Source organism: Nematolebias whitei, chromosome 1 (assembly GCF_014905685.2).
Source record: "Nematolebias whitei isolate Nwh7 chromosome 1, NemWhi1, whole genome shotgun sequence".
NCBI classification, from domain to species: Eukaryota; Metazoa; Chordata; class Actinopteri; order Cyprinodontiformes; family Rivulidae; genus Nematolebias; species Nematolebias whitei.
Genome location: NC_056498.1, coordinates 34,364,334 through 34,392,038, shown reverse-complemented (window position 1 = coordinate 34,392,038; position 27,705 = coordinate 34,364,334). Strand labels below are relative to the sequence as shown.

At 39.8% G+C, this 27,705-nt stretch overlaps 1 protein-coding gene and 9 non-coding genes across 10 annotated transcripts in view; 3 read left to right on the top strand and 7 right to left on the bottom strand.

The window, feature by feature from the left end:
• spag17 (sperm associated antigen 17) overlaps window positions 1-23,021 on the bottom strand; it is a 50,527-nt gene extending 27,506 nt beyond the window's left edge. The window contains exons 1-12 of the mRNA XM_037675875.1: window positions 22,917-23,021; window positions 20,411-20,554; window positions 20,081-20,140; window positions 19,859-19,987; window positions 18,975-19,128; window positions 17,825-18,037; window positions 17,575-17,735; window positions 17,301-17,447; window positions 13,968-14,040; window positions 12,807-12,925; window positions 12,537-12,737; window positions 1,914-2,006 (exon numbers count right to left, since the gene is read on the bottom strand). Coding sequence (XP_037531803.1) covers window positions 1,914-2,006; window positions 12,537-12,737; window positions 12,807-12,925; window positions 13,968-14,040; window positions 17,301-17,447; window positions 17,575-17,735; window positions 17,825-18,037; window positions 18,975-19,128; window positions 19,859-19,987; window positions 20,081-20,140; window positions 20,411-20,554; window positions 22,917-23,021 — 1,599 coding nt within the window. The remainder of the gene's footprint in view (window positions 1-1,913; window positions 2,007-12,536; window positions 12,738-12,806; window positions 12,926-13,967; window positions 14,041-17,300; window positions 17,448-17,574; window positions 17,736-17,824; window positions 18,038-18,974; window positions 19,129-19,858; window positions 19,988-20,080; window positions 20,141-20,410; window positions 20,555-22,916) is intronic.
• On the bottom strand, window positions 2,555-2,625 carry trnag-gcc. Its single transcript has one exon. It is a non-coding gene; the product is annotated as a tRNA-Gly (tRNA).
• trnad-guc lies at window positions 3,041-3,112 on the top strand. The gene has a single exon. It is a non-coding gene; the product is annotated as a tRNA-Asp (tRNA).
• On the bottom strand, window positions 5,214-5,284 carry trnag-gcc. Its single transcript has one exon. It is a non-coding gene; the product is annotated as a tRNA-Gly (tRNA).
• Window positions 5,603-5,674, bottom strand: trnad-guc. The gene has a single exon. It is a non-coding gene; the product is annotated as a tRNA-Asp (tRNA).
• On the bottom strand, window positions 7,102-7,173 carry trnad-guc. Its single transcript has one exon. It is a non-coding gene; the product is annotated as a tRNA-Asp (tRNA).
• On the bottom strand, window positions 10,613-10,683 carry trnag-gcc. Its single transcript has one exon. It is a non-coding gene; the product is annotated as a tRNA-Gly (tRNA).
• trnad-guc lies at window positions 12,199-12,270 on the top strand. The gene has a single exon. It is a non-coding gene; the product is annotated as a tRNA-Asp (tRNA).
• Window positions 12,431-12,501, bottom strand: trnag-gcc. The gene has a single exon. It is a non-coding gene; the product is annotated as a tRNA-Gly (tRNA).
• trnam-cau lies at window positions 14,644-14,715 on the top strand. The gene has a single exon. It is a non-coding gene; the product is annotated as a tRNA-Met (tRNA).
• Window positions 23,022-27,705: the final 4,684 nt, after the last annotated feature.

Here is a 27,705-nt window from a genome sequence, read left to right as displayed (position 1 = left end):
AAACATATCTAAAATAAGCAAAAATTTTTTTAAATCAGCTTGTTCAAGTGTGCATAATTCTCAATCTCTTTCCTTGTTATAGGTCAAATTTTCTTAAAATTAACCATAAAAAAAACCATCTTAAAATCAGATTAATCAAGGGTGGGTAGCAATGTTTTTAAGAAAATATTGCTTAAGGAAAGCAATCTTTATGTGTAGTAAGTGCAATTTTCCTTAATTTTGGACAATTTAGTTGAGTTTAAAGGCAAAAAGTACGGTGATTTCTGGACTGAGCGCACCTGAAAATAAGCCGTGCCCGCTAAATATAAAAAGAAAATATAAATTTTACATAAATAGGCCACACTTGTCTATAAGTCTCAGGTGTTCATGTTGTAACATGAGATATTTACACAGAAAGAGTTTTATTTACTTTTTCTGAACAGTTACTGTAACACTGCTGATAAATAAATATACAGTATCTACCAGGAAGTCATTGATCAGTACCCCCTAAGACAGATGTGCACTGGGCAGCTACTGTATGTGAGCGCCTGGGTGTGACAAAGATAAATGTTTTGGTGGAATGAAGCTCGTTATCCCATCAAAAAAAGTCCATAAGTTAGCCACAGCATTGTATATTGTTCAAAGCGTGTGAAAAAAGTAGCAGCTTATAGTCCTGAAATTACGGTAGTTAAGATTCTATTTGTTAGCTTTGAGGATTCGAGCCAAGCAAACTTTGTTTAACCCATTGGCAGATTTTTTTTAGTTTTAAAATTCGGTCACTTTTACGAATATTTGGCTCATTTCAAGTAGTGCTGTTTTTGCAGTGCAGGTTTACTTGTGATTCCTAGAGTTTCCAAGAACGGAATGGGAGGAAGATCTTTCAGTTATCAGGCTCCTCTCTTGTGGAACCAACTTCCAGTTTCTGTCTGTGAGGCTGACACATTGTCCAGTTTGAAGACTGGGTTAAGACTTTCATTTTTGATAAATCCTATAGTTAGAGTTGGCTTGGGTTTCTTGAGCTATCCCTTAGTAATGCTGTTATAGGCTTAGACTGCTGGAGGACAAATGGACCACGTTTTCCTCACTCTGCTTCTGTCTTTATTTACTCTACTCCACCTGTTTGTAATTATTTTTATCTGTAAAGTATTTTTTGTCTTTCCTCCTATAGGAGGTACACCTGCACCTACACCTGGACCTGCCATCCTGTGTTCGTTTGATTCTCCTTCCTGTCCTCAAACCCCAGCAGGTTGAAGCAGAAGGCTGCTCGTCCTGAGCCTGGTTCTGCTGGAGGCTTCTTCCTGTTAAAAGGGAGTTTTTCCTTTCCACTGTTGCCACTGTGCTCGCTCAGGATGCGAAGAAAGTGAAGATTCAACACAATCTGCTGCTTCCTTAGATTAATAACTTTTACCACTTGGATTTTTATGTATGTGAATGTTTCTGTTCAGTCACCTGAGATGATTTCTATTGTGACTAGGTGCTATAAAAATAAACTGAATTGAATAGTTTCTTCAAATGATGGGGTGGCCAGTTAACACACATACATGACGGCAGCCATCTTGGATCTTGGTCTATTTAAACGAATAGTTTGGAAATGTCTTTATAACCCTTCCTGGACTGATGGGCAGACACAGACGCTTCTTTATTGTTGACACATCGTACACAGAGTTATAAAAAGTCAGTCAAAAAAAGAACAATGTGGAATGATTATAATATTTTAACATAATCAGGGAGATATTCCCAGGTGAGCAGAATAAACAGGTGAGTTTAAACATGGACAGGAAGCAGAGGTGGACTGAAAAAAATTGACAGACTGGAATAAAATTTGACGGATTCATGGATCAAACTAATCGTAAGACGTTGGAGGGTGTTTCTACTTTTCATCCTGACTGTAATAATCGTAACAACGGCATAAAATATTCATAATAAAAACTCACTGTGGCGTCTCTCAAACGCAGCGCCCTCTCGTCGTGGTGTCTGAGAAGCAGAGGCTTCTTCTGAGCGCTCGCTCCTCCAAACGTCGCCAACCGCTAAAAATAACAAGAATAATTATCATTCGTTGTTAATCCTGACACGAAGGTCATAGAATCAGGTACAATGTCTCATCAGTAATTCAGCTTCAACTTCCTTTACACCGTTTGTCCCTGAAGGGTCATTTGTGCTTGAACGATTTTAAATAACACCTTAAACAACAGACTTATCAAAAGTGGGCATGTTTATTTAGTGTGTTTATGTTTTGTTTTACGGATCGTTGTATTTGTTTAGTGCACGAGTGTTATGAATTGTTTTTATATGAAATGTGTGTGTTTATATTCCTGTGTAATACAAAAATGTTAATGAATGTTCACTATCCTTAAAAAAACAATAAAATAAAATGAATAAAAAAATCTAATGCAAATCAGTAAATACCTTCTCATTTTTGTGTGGCGCCATCTTCTGGACAAAGCCTGTACTACATTATTATTTTAATTTCTTCTAAGTTACAGAAGATACAGGAAGAAAAAATGATTTTAATTTAACCTTTTACAAACACCTGTTTCAGTGTGTGAGATAAAAAAACAAAAAGCAAAAATGTTGCTGCATTGGCCGGGAATCGAACCCGGGCCTCCCGCGTGGCAGGCGAGAATTCTACCACTGAACCACCAATGCTGCTACAAGATAACTTTCCATACATTTTTTACAAATCATTTGCTATGGCAGTACTAAACCACCAAGGACGTAATATATGTTTGACCGCTACACTCTTGTGGTGCTGTTCAGTTTTAGAGGGAGCCCACACATCCATACTGGGTTCCCTGGTGTGGCAGGAAAATATATATATAATGTCCATCATAGGTTCTGTCCATTTGGGTATGGTCAGGGAGATAAGTTGGAAGGAGTTCTCCAAATGAACCAGTCACAGTTCTGAGAAGACCCTCATGCACAGAAGACGTGATGTCACAGGCAGCATGTTGTGTTTAAGTCAATATGGCTGCTACAGATGTTAAGATTAGGATTTATGTACCACGTCTGAAAACAACGTGCGATCAGAACAAGAGCAACGCTTCATGTCTCCAACAGCAGCTCCTCGTTAGTATAGTGGTGAGTATCCCCGCCTGTCACGCGGGAGACCGGGGTTCAATTCCCCGACGGGGAGTGAGTTCAAACTTTTTTTTTTTTTCCCCCCACAGCTGTTGTTGAAATCTAACCCACAAAATATACAACGCTTCAGTAGCTGGTTGCTCATTTACCAACGTTGAATACTTGCCAAGTGTTGTTCAACAATTTGTGAATTAAATGCTACAACTTCAAAAGTCGTTGCATTTGAACTTTTCTTTACAATTTGTATTTTTGTTGGATGTAACTGGCACCCTGTGTACATACCGGTAGTTTTGTTCCACCTCATGTCAATCAACCTTTATTTATACAGGTAAATCCCATTGAGCCTCGAGGACTCATTTACAAGAGAGACAACAAATAGGATGGCTAAAAGGAAAAGGTAACAAAACAAAAAACAGCTAGATTCCAAGACAAATGTAGAAAAACTAAAAACAGGAACATGTCTGCATTGGTCCCTGCCAGGTGTCCAACAGATTCTTAAAGACACTTAGAGAGGTCGAGGTCGAGAGCTTCAAATCTTTTTGTAAGATATTCCAGGAAACAGGAGCGGAGTAGGAGAAGGCCCTTTTGCCAAGTTCAGTCCTCATTGAGGGAACACTGCAGGTAATAATGTCCTGAGAGCGCACTCCGTAGCTGCACTCACACAGAGACATGTAGGAGGAGATGTATGAAGGCAGCAGACCAAGAAGTGATTTAAAGATGAAAATGTACCAGTGAGAGAGTCTGGGTGAAGTTAATGATGTCCAGTTAACCAGTGAATACAGGGTGCAGTGGTGGGTACGATAATCACAGGCAGTTATGAATCTTAGTGCACCATGATAGACAGCATCCAACATCTGCAGGGTTCTTGTAGGAGCGTTCATGTAAATAATGTCACCGTAATCAATGGAGGGAAGGAAAGTACCGCATGTGACGTGAACGACAATAAAAACCTTCGAAACTTGAAATGGCCGAGAAACGAACCCAATCCTCTCACGGCAGGCGGGAATCCTACCACTGAACCACTATTGCTGCTACAGAAAAAACACCCTAAACTGTTTCCCATTCATTTCCTATGGTAGTGCTAAACCACTACAGATGTAATATATGTTTGACCACTACATCCTTGTGGCGCTGTCTGACAGCTGCTACAGTCAAAATCCATCATAAACGTTCTTGTTGGTTTGTGGTTATGTTGAGGCAGACATGATCCATTTGTATTCTGGACCTTCAATTTCTCTCGGGGTCTCTGGCAGCTGCTGTCTTATCTCCAGCAGTCTGCGTGAGAGGTGGGGGACACCTGGACAAGTGGCCTGTCCATCACAGGGACACATCGGGACAAAAGAGACAAACATTCCCTCTCTCACTCACACCTAGGGACAATTTAGAGTTACCAATTAACCAACACGCATGTGTTTAGTTTGTGGGGGGAACCTGGAGAAAACCCACACATGCACGTACTGTAGAGAACATGCAAACTGAACACAGAACCTGTGCAACAGCTCCAACCACTGCTCCACTGTGATGCACTGCAGGATTACATGATATAAAATATGAAAAAACCTTTAAACCAAGAAGAACAAAGATCTCAAAAACAACCAGTTGTCCATATCTGCGTTCGTAAAAGAGACTGAAATGTTCTGTTGGTCCTAACAGGAGGAAACCTGAAGTTTGGTAACTTTAGCCAAAAATTATGATACAGAAAACTATTAAAAGACTAGAAATATCCTTAAAAATACTTTTAAAAAGTATATTTTAAAACAAGGAGAGTAAAAATGAATGTCAAGCGCCACACTTTGTAAATATGGAGCTGCAGGAGAGTAGCACCATCTCCTGGACAAACTCTGTATTACAGTTTTACTTTTACTTCTCCAGCCATGACTCGAGCCTGAACATTCACGAGACTGAAAATCACTGAAGTTACTGGTGGGGGAAAAAGCACGTGCTGTTATTGTGAGCATCACTCAGCCCTCTAAATAACAAGCGTCCATCAGGACACCGACACGTTCACGACCCGCACGTTTCTGTTCAGGTCATGAGAAACACAAGCAGCGAGACAAGATCTTGAAACTGGACCTGCCCGCTGAAGCACGAGGCTCCTAGTTTTAAGGCTTCGCCTAAAAATGGAGTGGGAAAAATAAAAACATAAAAAGACTTGTTGCATTGGCCGGGAATCGAACCCGGGCCTCCCGCGTGGCAGGCGAGAATTCTACCACTGAACCACCAATGCTGCTGTAGTTAAAACACTGAACCATTCATTTCCTATAGCAGTACTAAACCACTACAGATGTAATATATTTTTGACCACTGCGTCCTTGTGGCGCTGTCCAGTTTTAGATGCAGCTCATTGGTTCAGTGGTAGAACTCTCGCCTGCCGCGTGAGGCCCGTGTTCACTTCCTGGCCAATGCAACGACTTTTGAAGTTGTATCATTTAATTCATAAATTGCTTCTTTGGTAAATGAGCAACCAGCTACTGAAGCGCTGTATATTATGTGGGTTAGATTTCAACAACAGCTGTGGGGGAAAAAAAAAAAAAGTTTGAACTCACTCCCCGTCGGGGAATTGAACCCCGGTCTCCCGCGTGACAGGCGGGGATACTCACCACTATACTAACGAGGAGCTGAGAACAAGATTGAGCAGCATTGCTCTTAACTCCGCTCCTGTTTCCTTGAATATCTTGCAAAAAGATCTGAAGACCTTGACCTTTCTAAGTGAGTCAAACATCTGTTAAATTCCTGGAAAACATCAACGCAGACATGTTCCTGTTTTTAGTTCTCTACACCGCCTTACAACCTAGCTGTTTTATTTTTTAAAACCATTATCTTTCACTTGTTCTTCTAAATTTGTATGCTTCCTTTATGATTGTCTACTGTTGTCACTCTTTGTTAAAACCAGGTCTCTCTTGTAAATGAGTCCCCGAGGCTCAGTGGGATTAACCTGAATAAATAAAAGCTGAAAACAAAACAAAAACAAAAAACTGGTTCTGATAGCACAATGTACTCAGACCTGGTACATAAATCCTAGTCAAGACAAAGTTTACTGAACTTGGACTACTGTATCCCTACTTCGCGGTTTTTCACTCATCTCGGATGGGCACGGTCCCAAACATCTGCGATAAACGAGAGATTACTGTATATATATTTTTTCCTGCCACACCAGGGAAACCAGTATGAATGTATGCAGTGGTGTAGTCTACATTTTTGTAGTGGGTATACCGCGGTAAAGTTAGTTTTACGTTGGACACCGGTGAAGCCACAGAGTGCGAATGTCCAACTTAAAACTAACTTTACTGCGGTCGGTCCGTATACTGTGCTTAGAAACCAAAGTACACTGGTTAGCACAATGTAATCGTTAATTTATTTTGATCTTTTTAAGCATAATGAACATTTATTTCAATAAATGAACAACAAACTTTGTGCAACAGTTGGCTTTGTATTAAAAACGTGTTATAGAATTTAGAAAACAGTATCAAAGCAAAACATGTTCAAGCATTAAGTAGTAAAAAAATGTAAAACTATTTTTTTATTAAGTGGTAAGCATTAATTATACAATAATTCGCTGGATAAACGAATGTAATAAACAAGCACTGCATACCAATAGATTGTTACGAAAGCGTTTAACTGCCGTTGCACGTATCAGTGACACGTGTCTAATCATATGTCATGTATTACTGGGCATTTTTAAGTGAGTGTACTGAATTCTTAACCTCTTCTAGTGTGTATACTCCGTATGCCCGAGAACTGTTTCCCATTCATTTCCTATAGCAGTACTAAACCACTACAGATGTAATATATTTTTGGCCACTGCATCCTTGTGGCGCTGTCCAGTTTTAGATGCAGCTCTATGGTTCAGTGGTAGAACTCTCGCCTGCCGCGTGAGGCCCGTGTTCATTTCCTGGCCAATGCAACGACTTTTGAAGTTGTATCATTTAATTCATAAATTGCTTCTTTGGTAAATGAGCAACCAGCTACTGAAGCGTTGTATATTTTGTGGGTTAGATTTCAACAACAGCTGTGGGGGGGGAAAAAAAAAAAAGTTTGAACTCACTCCCCGTCGGGGAATTGAACCCCGGTCTCCCGCGTGACAGGCGGGGATACTCACCACTATACTAACGAGGAGCTGAGGTCAAAGATGTGCAGCATTGCTCTTAACTCCGCTCCTGTTTCCTGGAATAATTTGCAAAAAGATCTGAAGCTCTCCACCTTGACCTTTCTGAGTGGCTTTAACCTCCTGAATCCCGAGCTCTGGTTTGCGATGCATTTTTCATATCTCCTTGATATTTGTGATTAGATGGACCTGATTTATGTATAAATAAAGCTTCCTCTTTGAACTGCAAGTTGTGTTTTGTTACATGCTTATGACATACTTTTGTAAAAAATAATAATAATAAATTGTCCTCAGATAGGGACAATGGGCTTATTTTACAGCCTAACACATCAACATTACCAAGGCTTAATAAAGTATAAAACACTGTTGAACAGAGTGAAGTATAAGGTACAGCAGGCAGGGGTGGGTGATATGGCTCAAATATAATATTGTGATATTTAAGAGCATTCTGGCGATAACGATAAATTTTGTGATATAACAAAAAAAATAAATAAACAGAAATCATAGTTATTCATTTGACAAAATTAACTTAGCATGTTGCTTTGCAGTATTATATAAAAACGTTTAAAAACAACAAGGGTTAATTTTACTAAAATTACTTTATTTAGTAAAGTATTCAGTCTCCAAGTATAAAACTAAAAAATAAAAATGATCCTTCTTTTAGATTGAAAACATCTGCACAAATTATAGATCAACAAAATCCACCACAAACACTAAAGCGCAGGTAAAGTTTCCCAAAATAACAGAATAAAATGAAGCTTAAGATCTGTTGAGCATAAATGTAACATACAACTAAAAATACTTTGCCTTTAAATGAGCTATAACTTCCAGAACTTGACAAGGTGATCAGCTGACCCTGAAGCTTGTGGTGTTTCAGCTTCCTCTGTTCCTGCAGGAATGATTCATTTCTCTCATGCTCTGTCTTTGATCACCTGCCTCTGATCTTGGTCCATGGACTGTGGAACTTAGAGACACAGTTGAGCTGAGCGTGTTTGTACCGGCAGTTTAGAGCGGGGGAGACGCAGCCGAGGGCTGCGCCCGCACCGGCAGCTCAGCTCGGGGTGGGGGGAGGGAGTTGAGCTGTCTGTACCTGCAGTTTGACTGCCGAGCCGCACGTTGTTTGTTTTTAGCTTTTTAGCTAGCTAGTATTGCGCGCAACTAATTAGCGTTTCGCCGGTAATGACAGGTGGCGGGGGGGGGGGGGGGGGGGTGCAGTTTGGTTTGGTCGTTCGTCACGCTCGGTTCTGTTAACGGGGCGCCCTGACGTATTACATCATGAAATTAGCATATCATGATATGATTTATTTGTCTGGGCAAGCTTTATTACCGGTATTATCGTGAACGATATGATATGATCCAGCCCTAACAGCAAAGCCAAAATGTAATGTCCCATATGTGGATGCAGAGTCTCAGGAAGTTCCTGACAAAGACCAATGAAGACATGTTTCTGTTTTTAGTTTGCTACACCACCTTACAATCCAGATGTTTTTTTGTTTTATATTTTCATACCATTATCTTTCACTTGTTCTGAACCTTTGATGGACAATATACAGCAGTCCCTCACTACTTCGCGGTTTGTTTTTCGCAGATTCGCTATTATCGCGGTTTTTCAAAATAAGACTGGACATGATGCAATTGGTTGAGTGATGGATGAGCCATGGGTTTTTTATTTAAAATAAATTATCTTAAATTATTTTGCACCATGTGTGAAGCCCACAAGTGCAGGGCAAAGCTTTCTCCTGCAGCTGATCAGCTGATCTCCTTCTCTGTCGCACACATTTCTCCTGCTGCATCGGCTTTGTGAAGGGTTAACCCTTTACTGTCCAGATGCACTGATCGACTTTTGTCTTCCAACTTAAAATTCTAAGTATGTCACATTGTAAAATCGTCATAATCACAAAATATAAACGTGTTAAAAGTTATTTTTAAGTATTTAAGAACTTCTGTGTTCAGTTGTTTCAGTGTAATTGATCAAGAAGTACATTTTTGCTCCGTGCTGCATCAGCTGTGTGAATGGTTAACCCTTTGATGTCTTGCTGCGCTTCTCTTCTCTACAATTTAAATTTAAATACTGTAACATTTTAAATAAACAATCCATGCTGCAATTTTAAGGAGAGAGACTGGGAGTAACTGGTGATGAGTGAGTGTGATTGCAGCCTGGCACGTCATGACAAGTTTACTGAACTTGAACTACTGTATCCCTACTTCGCGGTTATTCACTTGGTGGACGTGGTCCCAAACATCCGCAATAAACGAGGGACTACTATATATATTTTCCTGCCACACCAGGGAACCCAGTATGGATGCTGCTACAGTCAAAACACCCTAAACTGTTTCCCATTCATTTCCTATGGTAGTGCTAAACCACTACAGATGTAATATATGTTTGACCACTACATCCTTGTGGTGCTGTCTGACAGCTGCTACAGTCAAAATCCATCATAAACGTTCTTGTTGGTTTGTGGTTATGTTGACGCAGACATGATCCATTTGTATTCTGGACCTTCAATTTCTCTCGGGGTCTCTGGCAGCTGCTGTCTTATCTCCAGCAGTCTGCGTGAGAGGTGGGGGACAACTGGACAAGTAGCCTGTCCATCACAGGGACACATCAGGACAAAAGAGACAACCATTCCCTCTCTCACTCACACCTAGGGACAATTTAGAGTTACCAATTAACCAACACGCATGTGTTTAGTTTGTGGGAGGAACCTGGAGAAAACCCACACATGCACGTAGAGAACATGCAAACTGAACACAGAACCTGTGCAACAGCTCCAACCACTGCTCCACTGTGATGCACTGCAGGCTTACATGATATAAAATATGAAAAAACCTTTAAACCAAGAAGAACAAAGATCTCAAAAACAACCAGTTGTCCATATCTGCGTTCGTAAGAGAGACTGAAATGTTCTGTTGGTCCTAACAGGAGGAAACCTGAAGTTTGGTAACTTTAGCCAAAAATGATGATACAGAAAACTATTAAAATAATATATCTTTTAAAAAACACTTTAAAAAAGGTATATTTTAAAACAAGGAGAGTAAAAATGAATGTCAAGCGCCACACTGTGTAAATATGGAGCTGCAGGAGAGTAGCACCATCTCCTGGACAAACTCTGTATTACAGTTTTATTTTTATTTCTCCAGCAACGACTCGAGCCTGAACATTCACGAGACTGGAAATCACTGAAGTTACTGGTGGGGGAAAAGCACGTGCTGTTATTGTGAGCATCACTCAGCCCTCTAAATAACAAGCGTCCATCAGGGCAGTGACACGTTCACGACCCGCACGTTTCTGTTCAGGTCATGAGAAACACAAGCAGCGAGACAAGATCAGCAGTTCTGATTTAAGAGCTTGAAGCTGGACCTGCCCGCTGAAGCACGAGGCTCCTAGTTTTAAGGCTTCGCCTAAAAATGGAGTGGGAAAAACAATAAAAACATAAAAAGACTTGTTGCATTGGCCGGGAATCGAACCCGGGCCTCCCGCGTGGCAGGCGAGAATTCTACCACTGAACCACCAATGCTGCTGTAAGCAGACTGCCCTAAACCGTTTCCCATTCATTTCTATGGCAGTGCAAAACCACTACGGATTTAATATATGTTTGACCACTATACCCTTGTGGCGCTGAATAGTTTTAGATGCAGCCCACACATTCATACTGGGTTCCCTGGTGTTCCAGGAAAATATTGTCCATCAAAGGTTCTGTCCATTTATCAGTCACAGGGTAAGGTCAGGGAGAGTTGGAAGGAGTTCTCCAAATCTCCTTATTAAGAGGCAGAGAAACAGATGGGTGGCTGAGAGAGAACAATAAACCTCATATAGTTCTATTGAGATGTTTAGTTATTTGATTATTATTATTTTTATTCTGTGCCTTCAGATATTTATACAAATAAAAAAATCTGAAAATACTGTAAATATGGGAAGTTAGCATATGTAAATATTTCACAGAATTCACAGAAAGAAAACATGTTATAACAAGGACACACAGTCTTTTGGTATTTTATTTATCTATACCAGTGGTACCCAACCATGGTCCCTGAGGGACACCATCCTGCATGTTTCAGTTATTTCCTGCTCCAACACGCCTGATTCAGAGATTTAATGACTTCCTCAACTTCTGCAGAGGCCTGTTAATCACCCATTCATTCAAATCAAATGTCAAAGCAGAGAAACAAGTAAAACATGCAGGACGGTGTTCCTCAAGGACCACTGTTGGGAACCACTGATCTATAACATGCATGTATTTTCAGGAAAGTCCTGAATATTTTCATATTGTTTATGGTGGAAAACCTGTAATTCATTCCAATTTTTGTACACAAAACACAATTTAGGACGGTTAAAATGAATTTTAAAGAGAAAAGAGGAAAAAAGACAAAGGGAGGGGTCAGTGAAGAATACCGAGTTGAGACTTTTGTCATCCAGTGTCTTCAGCAGAAGGACAGAGACGAAGAAACGATAAAGCTGATAAATGAAAATTAGCTTAATAATTTTCATTTATCATGCGATTAATTGATTTATTGCTTATCGTGACAGGCCTATGCACAACTCGCCCCAGCCATAAAACATCTTATATATAGCAGTAGCTTGATTTTTTAAAAAAGATTTATTGTATATATTATTTATTTACTAGAATATAAACATTAAAAATAATAAGGGTTAGGGTAAAGTGTTTTTTTTTTTTTTATCTGCCAGGACCGGGACTCAAACCCACGTCCTGATAGCATGTCCTGTTTTGCAAGAGATTACAGCTACACACAACTGGTGCGAGTTTAAGCTTCAGCACATTCACAATCGCACTGCAGGACGTGCTCATACTGTATATTTATGTGATCGTAAAAATGCAACTTCAATCTAACTCCAGTGAACCAGTCACAGTTCTGAGAAGACCCGCACAGAAGACGTGATGTCACAGGCAGCATGTTGCGTTTAAGTAAATATGGCTGCTACAGATGTTAAGATTAGGATTTATGTACCACGTCTGAATACACCGTACGATCAGAACAAGTTAAGAAAAATGCTACTTATCCCTAACAACAGCTCCTCGTTAGTATAGTGGTGAGTATCCCCGCCTGTCACGCGGGAGACCGGGGTTCAATTCCCCGACGGGGAGTGAGTTCAACCTTTTTTTTTTTCCCACAGCTGTTTTTGAAATCTAGCAGATTAAATATACATCGCTGTATTTCTTCAGCAGCTCGTTGCTCATTTACCAATTTTGAGTAAGTGCTGTTACAAAGAAACTATAAATGATATGATCCGATTTCAAAAGTCGATGCATTGGCCGGGAATCGAACCCGGGCCTCCCGCGTGGCAGGCGAGAATTCTACCACTGAACCACCAATGCTACATATGAATGAGTCATCGATGAGATAAATTTACATGTACCGTCTTGTCGTCTTCCTCAACAGTTGGGAGGTTGTCCAGCAGCTGTTTTCTCTCCTCGTCTGTGTGTGAAAGGGGCAGGAAGCTTTGGAGCAGATAACCAAGCAGCTGGGGCTTGAACCACTGGCCACAGACGGGTTTGGGCTTCTCGGGCGTTCGTGACAAGCCGGACAAAGACTGCTCTGCGGAAATCCCCACCTGGACACGAAGACTTATTAGCAGTTCAATTGTTGTTTTTATTTGTAGGTTAAAGTAGTTCTTATGTACCTGCTCCAGCATGCAGTGCAGGAGCAGAGGCACGGAGCAGGCTTCAGGAGGGACCAGGTCCAGCAGACTGTTGTAGTGACCCATGTCCACATGGACAGAGACAGGAGACAGCTGGGTCCCTGAGCACAGGAAGTCAAATCCACAAGTTTGATCTAATTAGTCTTCAGGTGAAAACATAAACAATCAAAACTAAAGAAATGCATTTCCTGCAAAAATGCAGTGTGAATGTTTATTGCTGAGGAACTTGCTGAAAAGCAGCTGAAATGAGCTAAAAACATGCTGAAATTTAGCTGAAATGGAAGAGCAAGCCTAAGTTAGTAGAAGAAAGCAGAAAGAACATATATTTAGGTTTAAATAGGCAAAAATGAGCCATGAAAATAAGGAAACTAGCTAAAAAAAAGGGCTGAAATTAGCAACAAAAATATAGCTGAAAAGGCAGAAAGAAGCTTAAACTAGCAGAAGGAAGTGGAAGGAGCTAAAAAAAATGGAATTAGTTAAAAAAGCTCAATTTAGCACAAAAAACAGCTAAAAAGTAGCTGAAATAGCAGAAAATTGGGAACTAGTAGAAATCAGCTGAAAGGAGCATAAAAAGCTGAAATTATCAGAAAGAAGTTAATTTGGCTGAAAGTAACAGAAATTACCACAAAACACTTGAATGTATCTGAAGACAGCAGAAATGAGCTAAAAATGCTTTAAAAAGTAGCTGAAAAAGTAGAACAAGCCTAAATGAGCAGAAAAAAGAACGTTTGCTAAAAGAAGCAGAATGAGCACAAAAAGTGGAAATTATCTGAAAAAAGATGACATTAGCAAAAAACCTGCTGAAAAGTATTTAAAAAAACAGAAAGAAGCTGAAATTGCAAGACGGAGGTGGAAGGAGAGAGCACCTTTCTGCTGAATTAGGCTGAAAAACGTTAATTTAAATGAGTTGTAAACAGACCTAAAGATTTGAAGGATGGCAATGAGCTCAATTCATTTTCAGTGATTAAAGAAAGTAGCCAAAAAGTCTAAATATTTCAAAAAGCTAAAGTTGCACCAAAACTAAAAGTCATATCAGGATTGTCCTGATAGAGCTGAACATCTGGATTTAAGATTTGTTGCAATAGCTTGAAAACTGCGGGACGAGAAAGATGCTGAAAGACGTATGATAAGGAGAGGGTTGACCTTGTTCTGGTGGGACTTGTTCCTGAACGGACTTCTTTTTAGAGCGTGGGGTCAGAGGAACCGCCGGTACCACCTGGTCCAAAAAAAAAGCACAAAGTAGGATTAGATTAAACTCATTTGCTTGTCGCCCGCCGCCTGTCATGCTTAAGTTTCAGACTCGCATCATCTTATGAAACAACAGCGGTGTAGCTGTTTGGTCCAACCCTGAAAAATAAAAAACCGTCGTGCTCAGAGAACGTGTTGTAAATGACTCTCAGCTACTACCACAGCAAGTTTTAGCTCAATATTTGTCGAACTGACTGAGTAGAGGTTGTTTATGTGTTGGCCGACAGCGATCAGATGTGGCAGCCATCTTGAATCGACTCCAAAAAAAACGAAAGCAGCTGCAGACGCGCATCTAATGATTACTTCATGCACGTTTCCATAAAGTGCGTCCACGGGTTCACGAGATATTCAACGAACAGACCACGCACGGGTAATCTCATTATCCCCTGCCTTCGAGGGTGATAAAAATGTAGGCATTGTTTTTTGTTTTGGGGGGGTTGTCAGTGTAGATGAATAAAAACGGCGCTCTCTTCCCCACATGGAGCTGCTCTGTGAGCTCCAGCTAACAACAGCCTCCCCTCCCCCACTCCTGAGATGATTAAAGGTGGTCTGAGTCGTTGTTGCAACATATAGCAGAGTGGCGCAGCGGAAGCGTGCTGGGCCCATAACCCAGAGGTCGATGGATCGAAACCATCCTCTGCTATGAACAAAATTTTTAACATCTGTTTATCTAAACCTCATTGATTTAAAGAGCCAAAGTAAAGAAAGCGAGATCAAACACGTTTATTTTGTTTACAACAAGCACATGCATACTGTTGTCTACTGTTGTCATCATTCTTAGTTGTTTGTTTTTTTTATTATATCTTGTGCTGGTGAGGACATTTATTTATTTATTTTTGTACTGAACGTTTTTGAAGTCTCTCTTGTAAATGAGTCCCCGAGGCTCTTTAACACTAACCTGTATAAAGGTTGAATGAATATTTGTCAAAACTTGTAAATTATGCAAAGATCTATTAGTTAGGATTTTAATTTGTATATAAATGTCAACAGACAAAAACGTGAAAACAGAAAGCCCGTCACCTTTCAGCTCTTTAATTCAAAACAAGTTGCCGGGAGAACGGAGAAGGACCAGCTTTCACATTAGCTCAACAGCTAACTTGCATGACGTCAGCTAAAGAGCTAACGCGCTGAACTTGACCGGATATTAATTCAACTCGGTCCAAATAAATAAATAAATATCAACCTGTCAGTTCGTATTTTAGTCTTCTTATAGTTACTACTCTGCGCTGTGTTTAATGTTGACCAGAAGACGAACTGAACCGAATGCTGTTAAATCTGCATAAACAAAATATGGTCGCAAATAATCATGGGCTCGTTATAAACTACGTCACAGCTCGTGTCCGTCCTCTTACAGAATGGAAAACTACAATACACCAATATAATATGATAATTAAAAAAAAAAAAGTACAGTATAATAAAAATATGTACTGGTATTTAACAAAATAAGTACTGGCCAGAATCATGGGCGCATCACAGCGGATACAGCACCTTACGAGGCATTAGCATTAGCACCAAGCTAGCGGATATTTTCTGGTGCGTAGTGGTCAAATAAATTGATATGAACGCAAAAAATGTACAACATGAATCTTATCATTGTCCTGACTGACATAAGTACATCTTACTGTTAGTCAGTGATCACATAATGGACAATGATCAGCAATATCTTTTACCACAGCGCTAATATTACCGAACTCACCTCGCGCGCATCGTCTCAGAGTGGAAATATCTGCGCGCGCACTGCACTTCCTACAACCAGCCACCGAGAGGGGGCGCTGTTTCACCCTTCACATAAGACCCAAATGAAAAGTAATGACAAGTGGAACCACGTTGCCCCTGTTACACATAAGTTATTGTACATAAGGACTGTGACAAAATAAAACTTCATGACCTTGTATTTTAGTCTCCACTACTATCAAGCTCTGACATGTTTGTTGAACCCCAGGGTGCAAAGAGACTCCGAGGAACTTGAGGGTAAAAATAAAGAGAACAAAAACTCGAAAGAAAAGCTGACGAGGCAAAAATGAATATTAAAAAAAAAAAAACAATAGGATGGGAAGACACGGAGGAAACGGAGCATGATGCTGGGAAGCACAATCTGACAAAATGACAGGACTTGCGACCTGTCCAGTGTGTCCCCCACCTCTCGCACAGTGATAGCTGGACATGGGCAGTGACCCCCGCACCCGAAAAGGAAGAAGCAGGTAGAAGATAATGGATGGATTTTATGTAAAGACACACTAACTTTGGACAATGGCATACACCTGGGGAAAGACAATGAGGAACAGGTGATGGTGGGAGGAGCAGGAGGTGACTACAAGAGTGGAAAAATACTGGGGAAGTTAAAAACACAAGTGAAAGACACTCAGAGAAAACTAAATACAATAATCACAAGACGACAAAAATACCACAGTACACAACAATCCTGACAGGGATGTCAAGGGACGTCTACCTAACTTGGGTGTAACAATGGATGGAGGGCGCAAAGAAAACAAGAAAAGCATGGGGAACTAAAACAGTCAACACAAGAAAAAAAGAGTTCAGGTGGATGGATAATGAGTGAGAGACATCCTCCTGGACCCTCTCGAAGACGATGAGACCACAGAGGCTGCAGCAGACATTGAGACCAGTGGAGCTGCAGTAGATGTTAAGACCGGTGGAGCTACAACAGACGACAATGAACCAGAGAAGAGAGCTGCGGCAGTCATATAATAAGTCAGAGATCCCTTTAAAAACCTGGATTGTGCTGTCATAATCTTATAATTTTTTTTTTCCTGGAACCCTTCCAAACAAACCATACTTGCTCAGTCTTTTCCCAATGGTCATGAGCTTTAACCTTTAACACGGTAACTGAGGCATGTAAAGTCTGAGAAGCTATTGGGATTTTTGTGATTTCTTTGAACATTACGTAGCCTGACCTTGGGGTGAATTTGTTCAGATGTCCACTCCTGGGAAGACTGGCGGGGTTCTTAAATGTTTACCTATCTATGAAAGACCTGTAAAATGATTAAATGAGTTATTTGGAAATGGCCTAATGATCTTGATAACCTCTGATAGGTGAGCAGCAACTTTTCACTAAAACCTGTGGAAGCAGAAACAGATTTGGTTTTTCATAAAGCTCTTACATTTCTGCCTCTTTTTGTTAAATAAATAACACAACGGAATTTATTGCTTGGTTTTTATACCCTCGTATGAAAGATGGTGACCTCTCTTTATCTCATGACTATATACCTGTACGGGCTGTGAGTCCAGTCCATCTACAGAAGGTACTGTGAGGAGTTTGACATTGTCACAATAGTGCTGATGCTGCCTGCGCCAGTCCAGACAGTCGTAGATGAGATTGGCCACGCCCTCAAAGATTTGGCTTCCCAGCTCCAGCTGTAAACATTAACACAGGAATTAAATAAAAAGGAAAATCAGCACAGAGACACAAACAAAACTAGCTGGAATAACAGCAGGAAAAGTGATCAGTTAAAAGAAGATTCATCCATCGGGCCCCTATCACCTTTGCCTCGGGGTCTTGCGTTTGGAGAGACAGTGTGAGATCTTGGACGGTGTAGCTGAGCAGAACCGCATCGTAGAGCTTGGAGTCTGGAGGCCCATTGTAAAGAACTGGTCTCAGATTTGTCCAGAACTGATCAAGCCTCTTTGCCTTTAAAGAAAGCTCTAAACACCAAATAGAAGCACAACATCAAAAACATGAGATCTGTTCAGGAGTTCTGAGTAAAGGTCCATCTGGTGTGTAGAGTCTTAACCTGCACCCAGACCTGGAGAAGTTTTCGGGCTCGGACCATCGTCCTCACAGCCGCTGAGTTCCTGCTTCTCCACGAAAACTTGTGTCTGCTCTGAGCATAATTTGATGACATTGGCTACATGTACACCAATGGCGTTGAGCATCCAAACCAGCTGTGGCTGGAAGAAGCCCACCAACAGGATGTAGTGTTGAGGACCGTGCTCTGGCTCATCATCTGATGAGGCAAACAAAAGCTTTTGTATCAGGACGCATCCACATATATTTGATGAGAAGAGATGGAGGCCTAAGAAGAAGCCGTGTGGTACACCACAATTAAGAGAGGGCTATAGTTCTTAGTTCTTATAGTCCTTAAACGAAACGTTGTTTATAGAAAAAACTAAAATATACTAATTTTGGAGGAAAAGGAGTTCTAAATTGCTGTAGTTCCAAAATATATAAAGCATCGCAAAACTTTTATACCTTAATTAAAGAAAAACATTCACTTCCTTTGGTTTGTTGGATCTGTAATGTTTTTCTGGACCTTGGAAAGTTAATTTTAGTCCATTCTCTGGAACAAACGTGTAACTTTTGTCTTTTCTCTGAGCATTACACGGCCTGACCTTGGGGTGAATTTGCTCAGACTCCTGGGAAGATAGGCTGGATTAGCCACTGTTTTCTTCAAAAACACTGTTTTCTTCAAAAACAATGGCTAAAAAGGAGTCGTGTGACGTGGCGTTAGGAAATGTGGATAAAAACTGTAATCAACTCGCAGTTCAAACCCCACCTCTTAAAAAAATCTTCTAGACCCACACTATCAGGGAGGGCCTGTTCAACAAGGATGGTTCAGACAAATCTTTGTTCTTGTAAGAAAACAGAGATTTTATTTTAATTAGATTAATCACATTTGGGTTAAAATGTCTTAAACTGCAGTGATTTAAGATTTACCGTCATAACTTGGGCATGCAGCAAATAATAAAAGAGAAACAGATCTTTTACTTTTGGTTGTAACTTGTAAGCAAATTTAATAAAATGGTTCTAGTTGTTCTGGACCTTTGACCTTATCTAGAAACCAAATCTGGATCTTCGGCTATAAAGTTTGAGAACGCCTAACCTGGCAGATTAAAGTAATAAGTATAAAGCTACTTTAATGAACATAAAAAAAGCATTTTTACCAATAAACGTCGGTGGCTCAACATGATTCCTGGATTTGAGTTTTGTTTTCTTCTCCTTGGCTTCTGGATCTGAAGATGAACCCTTTGCTTTTTTGGCAGAACCCTTGGCACTGCTGTCAGAAGGACGGACGACTTTTTCTGCTTGTCTCTCAGTCTTCAGCTGAAATGTACAAGAAAACATAAAAAAAAATCCTCTGGTGAGCGTTCAGAAAGAGATCCAATCAGTCTTAACTAGTGTTGTAAAGTAAAAACCTGACCGCAGGTAAACATTCAAAAAATAGATTTTTAACCTTTGAGGTCTCATTGGGGAAAAATAAATCAGTCACACATTTATATTTGTTTTTTGAGGTTTTTATTTTTTGTCAATAAACGCAATTGTTCCTGACAAAGCCTAATGATATTTTAAAATGTGTTTATTTTGTCAGAATTGTTTTAAATACTCCAGTCACCTCTTAGCAACAATACTGCCCCCTAGTGTTCATTAAAGGGAAATCGACTCCTTTACAAAGTCCTTTATAAATGAATTCTGATCTCACATTTATCACATCATAAAATAATACCTTCCTTTCAGCAATGTTTTATGTTTTATATTTGTCTCTGATTTTTATTTTAGTTCAGAACGTGATAAGTAACTTAAAAGTCCTAATCTAAAAGTATTCTCTCAATTTAGTAAAATTCAAAAAATACAAATGCAAATAATGAAATGTGGATTTTTTACTTTTTTTTTTTTTCAAATTAAAAGCCCTTAATGAGTAAAAAAAAGACCATTAAAATTGGATATTTTTTATTTCAGGCTGAGGTAGCTCTAAGGTAGTTGAAGTTTCCTCCTTTTTTCTGTCATAACATTAAAAGACCTTCTGAGGAGCGTACTCAGAACCACTCGCCTGTTCTGCCTCCCTCCTTTGCTGATCGCTGGTTTTGATCTGCAGCAGCTGGAACTTCAGGAGTTTGGCCATCAGGTCACTGGGAATCTCCTCCCCTGCATCCAGCAGCACTTTAGCAGACTCTGTAACCTACAGGAGACACACAATCAGGAAATTATGTCAAAATAAACAAAAACACTGAAACAAAAAAAAAAACATTTTATGAAAAGAAATGATCTTTACCTCACAGAACATGGGAGGATTGTTGGGTTTTTTGGCTTTAGGATTCCCCAGTTCATGGATCTGAATTAAAAATTAAAAAAAGAAGCTTTTATCAGACAAAAATAAAGCTCAACATTAAAAACCACTAGGGCAAGTGCAAGAAAATACTAATGACTGATTTAAAAAACATAAATTATTGTCAGAGGTTTTATTTATAGCCAGTCAATCATCTTTTATGTTGTTTGTGACTTGTTAAATGTCATATTTAATATATGCACTAAAACCAGCTACAAAGAGGAGTAACGATTTTCAGTTTGCGTGGATTGAACCCATGAAAGTGTCTGCAGGTACCTTAGTCAGGGCGCTGTCCCAGGATAGTACGGTGAAACGTCGACGCTGTGGTTTCTGAACAGCTAAAACCAGAGGGCCGAGGAGTCGTTCTTCCTCCTCTGGACTTCTCCCAACCAGCAGGGAGACACACGCCTGCCATGAGTCCTGGGGTGGGGGTGAAAAGTGGAATAATTAGTTCAGTTAATTAAACCGCGCCCGTTAGGTGGGACTTCTTTTAAAAGTGGAGACCCAGAAGTGAACACTTGAAGAACGCTGCTTCTTTTATAGACGACCTTTATGTGACACAGACGTCAGATGGAGACGGAACAATGGGGGGGGGGGGGGGGGGGGTTCGTCTGATCACATCGATCAGCCACTGACTGACACTGCTAATGAGAGCAGAGGTCAACCTGCTCCTCTGCTGCTCACAAAACTGGTCTGCAGGCTCTGACCCACTTCAAGATGGGCCCAGTGTATCCATACGGAGGATTTATGCTTATGAGTTGGTGCGAGACAGGAAGTAGGAGTATGTGTGTTCAAGCTGTGCAGATTATAAAAAGTTTATGCACAGCAGAGCTGGAGACTATCTGGGGGACTTTTTGAGGCTTTTTGTTTTTGGGCTTGCACGTCATTGTGGCCCCGGGGCAACGGGAGGGTTAAAGGACCAGCATTTATCTTGGTTACATTTCGTCTTTCAGTCTTTTAATTTGAGGCTCAAGTTCAAGTCTCGGACCTGAGACCTCCAAAAATCTAAATGACCCCAACAGATTCTGGAAAACCATCCAATCTCTCTCAGGCAGCCTCCAATCATCTGACCTCCCATCACAACTTCTCATTAACTCTGTTCCTGTGTCAAATAAGCACGAGATCCTGAACTGTCTCAACAAACATTTTGTTGCTTCTAGTTCTTTATTTGACACAGTTACTAATGGAAAATCAGCCACTTCACCAATTCATGGCAGGCACCTATTATTCTATTATTCTATTATTCTACACCTCGGAAGTGAGTCTACATTTCTATCTCCGTTAATGCGGCCCGAACCATAATGTCTACCCCAACAAAAATTGTATCAAAACGACCAGCTCGACCCCGTGATAAGTGCTATTACTTTTGTTGGCATTTCGAGTTACCATGGCGACGTAATTTGCAAACAAAGATGCCAAATTTCACCCACTCCAGGAACTAGTTTGTGACTGCCCAGTTATTATTCTACACCTAATAAGCGTATTCAACTTTAATGCGGCCCGAACCACAACGTGGACCACCACAAAATTATATGAAAACGAACGGCCCGGCTCCGGGAAGTGTGCAATGGCGACATATTTAGCTAACAAAAATGCCAAATTTCCCACAGGAAATGAATAGGAGAAAACTCTTCATAGAAACTGAGTAACATATGGAGCCATTTTGGTTCAACATGCAAAGAAGGCTGTGCATTATGCAATTCATGGAAGGCACCTATTATTACTAATTAATAATAATAGGTGATAATAGGTAATAGTAATTAATTATGTTAATAATTACCTATTTTAATATCAATAAGTAATATTTAATTATAATACTAATTATTTGCATGAATATTATTAATAGTGATTATCAATTATTAATATTTAATGATAATTAATAAACTAACAATATATTAATAATTATTAATATTAATAAGTATACATTATTAATAATCATTCATATTAATATTAATAATCATTAATATTAATAGTTATTATTAATAATAATGTAATAATAAATAGGCAGTCCCCGTCAAAGTTTCTCCAGGAACTTTCTTGTCATTGTTACTCACTCAACCAGGTCTCTCTTGTAAATGAGTCCTCGAGGCTCAGTGGGATTAACCTGTCTAAATAAAGGTTGAATTCAAAAAAGTTCAAGACAAAAACAACTGGACTTTATTTGTAACAGAAGCCGTTTCGCTTCCTCTACTTTTTCTTTGGGAACAAAACGTGATTTCATGAAAATACACGTCAACGCAGCACAACTTCCGGTTTGTGCTGCTATCTCTTTCAAAACAAAAGCCGCATAACACCAACCGTTTTCGCGTCACAATTAATTTTATTTACTTGTTCGGTTTTTTTTTTTGTTTCTTACTATTGTCCTTCATGTCTCTGTATAAAGTGTCCCGTGGAGATTTTTGTATAAAACGCAACACAAACAAAATGACGCATTTTTAAAAAAAAGAAAAAGCACGACTTCCGGTTAGTACATTTAACCTTTTCCAAATAAAAGCCCGAACAGCTTACCGTTTATCAGTCTTTAATTTAAAAAAAAAATCTTAATTTTATTAACTCGTTTGGAAGTTGTTGTTTTTTTTAAACTTCTGATTTTCGGCTCTACGCATAAACTGTACGGAGGAGACTTTAATAGTGAAAAGTCTCGGTACAAATGTATTTATTTAACGGGCAGGCTAACTGCTAAAACTGTTAGCTTAAAAAATAACGATCTAAGACAAAACAGCCGCTAAATTAACAAAAGTAGAAAACAACAGTTAAAGAAGAAGCAGATGGAACGACAAACCTCCTCAAACTGTGCTTTGACCAGACCAGCCTCCCAGTTCTTGTTCACAGACGCCGCAGGTCCAGCGGGCTTTTTATCGGAACCTTTTTTACCTGCTGGCGGCATTTATTTATTTTTAGGGATGGTAAAATAATATATATATTGCTACAATAACCGACCAACTCCGAGGCTAAAAGTTAAAGTTAAGCCAAGACAACCTTTTATTTTTAGTATGTTTGTTTGGGTTGCCCTTAGCAACCAGGTCACAGGAAGTCAACCGACCTTCACAATAAAAGCATTCTTTTGTAGTAGCAAAAAAAATAAATAAAATAAACTAAATCAGAAATTATACCGAGTGCGCTCACTATATACTATATTATCTTCTAAAGGGGCAAAACAAAACAAAACAAAAATATAGTTTAATGTTCTAGTTCTTTGTATGTCCACTAGATGGCAGCAGAATGCTTGAGAGTCCTCTTTATAAGGCCTTGACCCCCCTGCTGCCCTTGGGTCAAAACCTCTGTTTTAAAACAAACATGGCACGTGATAAAACTAGTGACTCATCACCTTTTAATAAGGGCTTAAATAGTAAATATTGTCACCTAATAATTAGAAAATAGCTGCGCATACGCTCACAGGAACACTAATTGTTCTTAAACTATAGTTGTGAGCAGTTTTCCTGCTCAGTCCAGTCTTTAAATCTTACAAAGCTGTGTCCAATATCATGACTGATTAAAAAAAAGAAGAAGAGGGATTCATTTAACGTAGAAACAAGAATAAAAAAAACATCTCTGAAGCATCTTTCTGTAAATCTTAAGACTAAAATCTTGTTTGAAGCATATTTCAGACAACATGGACTTGTTGTGTATTATATAAAGAAAACGAGTGATTTGAATGCTAATTAAAATAACACTCAAGTGGAATGCATCTAAAGACAGCATGATGAAAAATGAATGATAATGAAGAGAGAAATGTAAAAAAGGTTTTGCGGATGCCTCACTACACCCACACACACTTAACCAGCACGACGAGCCGCAGTGATTCTCAAAACCATCATTAGGGTTCTTTTTATTGTGTGCAGCTCTAATGTAGCTCCTAAATACTAATGTTCCCAATTAGTGTCATATTAAACCATTAAACTGTTGTTTATATTTGTTATTTCTTTTGCAAAACTCAATAAAACGTTAAAAAAACCTACGATTCAGACTAAAACAAACCATGTTTGAGCACTTCCTGTAAGCAGAGAGGGTTTTATTTTGGCTAATTAATCTTTGGCCACTCCAATCATTTGAGGCAAACTTTTGAGCAATAAAAGAACAACAAGTCATTTCCATCTTCTATCACATATCCGTAGTCGGGGTGAGGAGGGAACAGGTCCAGGAGAGAAACCGTCATCCTTCTCCTCTGTGAGACTCTCCAGCTCCTCCTGGGAGACCCCGAGATGTTGCCAGGTCAGAGAAGATACCCGATCCCTGCAGCGAGTTCTGGGTTTTCCCCAGGGCCTCAGTGGAACGTGCCTGGAAAACCTCTAAAAGGAGGTGTCCAGGAGGCATCCTTATCAGATGCCTGAACCACCTCAACTGACTCCTTTCGATGTGGAGGAGCAGCAGCTCTACTCCGAGCTCCCCCCGGATGGACAGAGCTCCTCACCCCCTCTCTAAGGTTGAGCCTTGTCACTCTACGAATGAAGCTCATTTCAGCTGCTTGCATCCAAGAGCTTGTTCTTTTGGTCGTGATCCAGTAGGTGAGGGTTGGGACGTAGACAGACCAGTAAATCGAGAGCTCTACCTTTCCATTCAGAACTTTCTTCACCACGGCCGACCGAAGCAACGCCCTCATTACCGTCGATCCATCTCTCGCTTAAAATGAATTGTTACAATTGAATAGTTTTCATTTGATTCTATTTCTATCTTAACATGTGATTCTTGACCTGCCATTGTGTATCTGTTCCTCCTTCCTGTTCCTACCAAACCCAGCCGGTCGAACTGCTTGTCCTGAGCCTGGTTCTCCTCATGAGGGAGTTTTTTCTTTCCACCGTTGCCTTTAATCTTGCCCAAGATGAGAATCTGTGATGGAGTTATCAAATCAAAGCAAAGCTCCTCAAATAAACACTGTTCAATTATTACTTTTATATATTAATGTTTCTGTTCAGTGCCCTGAGATAACTTCTGTTGTAATTTGGCGCTATATAAATAAACTGAATTGAAACTGAACTGAATTCTCGTTTATTTCTGCACCCAAGTCTCGTTTGGACCAAAAATCCATCCAGTACCCTTCAAACAGTTTTATGTCCGTAAAGGGACATCGCAGTGAAGGTGTTTCATTTCATCCCCACAACAGCCTCCTTCCTGCAGCAGAGGGACAACACCCAGCTGTCAGATGCCAGAGAGATCCACGTTTGGAGCCGGCGGGTCATCCGTCATGAGGCGCTGCCAGCAGTAACAGCTTCCAGAGGCAGCGGCCCACAAAGGTCACAGAGCAGCGACGCAAACACTGGAGCGAGCTGCAAACGGCACGGCAACATCTCCAAACATCCACTTTTTCTTTGTTTTGTTAGAGAGACTCAGTTAAACCGTCCCATCATGTGGCAGTCGAGGATATGATTTCACTCACTTTATTAAAGATGCAGTCCATGCTTAAAGCCATGCATCCTGCTTAATAAAATCTGATCAGAGCAGGAGGTGCTGCTCGGCTTCGACCTCGAGCCGAAACTGAATGCATTTGTGCTGCCAGGAGATCACAAACTGTTGACAGGAGGAGGAACACGCTGAACTTAAGAACGAGGAGGGAAAAGGAACAAATCTGGCTCAGAAGCTGAAATCCAGATGAAAAAGTCAAAACAAAACAAAAGCTAATTTTAGCTAAATCGCAGCTAAAAGCTAAAATAAGCTAAACAGTAAGAAAACAATTAGAAAGTTCTTGGAGAAACTTTGACGGTTGTTGATAGTAAAAGTGTTTGGGTTCGCTCGCACTATCACTCTTTAAAATTTCAGCTGAATAGCTTTAAAAATGGCTGAGTTATAGTCATTTTTGTGTTTGCCGAGGTAGCCGTGGCAGCCATCTTGGATCAAAATGGCTCCAAAACTTAATCAGTTCTAGACATTTAATTGATGATTACTTTCTGTGAGTTTCAAACAGTTTCTGTTTTCATCAGGAACCTGTTTGTTCACTCTGTCATGTGACTTGACAGCAGCAGTTAGTGTGAGAAGTGTTCTCTCATTCATTTCCTATGAAGAATGTAGGCGTCTTTGTTAGCAAAATATGTCACCATGGTAACTCCGATTGCCAATAAAAGTAATTGCAAACATCACAGGGCTGAGCCGGTCGTTTTGATATAACATTTGTGGGGGTACACATTGTGGTTCGGGCCGCATTAAAGTTGAGAGAAGAGTAAGTTAACTGACACTCAGGAGAGTCGACTCAAGACTGCTTATTTATTGTAAAATTATTATTAATAATAAATATTTATATGAATATTTATAATTATTAATAATCAATGTTAATAATATTCATTAATGGTTCATTCTCATATACATTAATTTACATTAAACATTATGTTAATAATTATGATTACTAATTAATAATAATAATAGGTGCCTTCCATGAATTGCATAATGCACTGCCTTCCTTGCATGTTGAACCAAAATGGCTCCATACGTTACTCAGTTTCTGTGAAGAGTTTTCTCCTATTCATTTCCTGTGGGGAATTTGGCATCTTTGTTAACAAATTACGTCGCCATGGTAACTCGAAATGCCAATAAAAGTAATAGCACTTATCACGGGGTCGAGCCGGTCGTTTTGCTATAACTTTTGTGGGGGTAGACATTTTGGTTCGGGCCACATTAACGGAGATAGAAATGTAGACTCACTTCCGAGGTGTAGAATAATAGGTGCCTGCCATGCACGGCAGTCCCCAAAAAGACATTTCTTTTTAAGCTACTTTGCTTTAGCTCTAAATAGTTAACTCAGTGCATTCTAGACGTTTTGTTCTTGAAGAAACAGTTTTATTCTGAAATCTTTAGTAGTTTTTAACATAGAGGAGGCTCAGCACACTGTTATTAAAATGACAGCAGTTAAACTGTCTGTAGAAGTCGTGTAAAGTAAACTTCAGGGCGCAGTTTGGCAAAGCAGATTTGAAGTTCCACTCACGGTATCAGATGTGAGCAGCGTCAGTGTCAGACTGAAATTTCAGAACTCACAGACCATGTGACAAAACGTGAGCAAGACCCAAGAGGTCTTGCTCAGCAAACCAAGAGTTCAGGCCAACATCCTCCTTTGTTGTCTGCAACATAAAAAATAATCAGTTTTTTAAATATTTTTTTTTAAAATCTGAGATTTATAATAAGGTTTAGGTTTATTGTCATATGCAGATCACCACAAGGTCAACAATGCAATTTTCTTCCCTTTTCTCATCTAGGCAAAATATTATTCTGAATAAGAATAAGAAGGTCGTACTTTAGCAGCTTTGTGCACTCCGCCCATCTTTTGGACGACTGTACGTACACGTTCTCGTTGTATTTTGGTGCAATGATAATAAAGTTTATTCTGATTCTGAAATGCTCAGGACGAGAAGAACCGCCTCGACTCGCCAAAAAAACATGAAATACCAAAGCATGCAACAAAAATACAAAATCAAGGGGCCATAAGTGAAAAATATTACAGCAAAAACATATTACTAGAGCAGCATGGTCCTATTAGCTGAGTTCTGTTGGCAGTGAGGTTCTCGTAGCAAAATTAGCAGCATGGTACTGTTAGCAGAGGTTCTCTTAGCAACATGGTCCCGTTAGCACCGTGGTACTGTTAGCAGTGT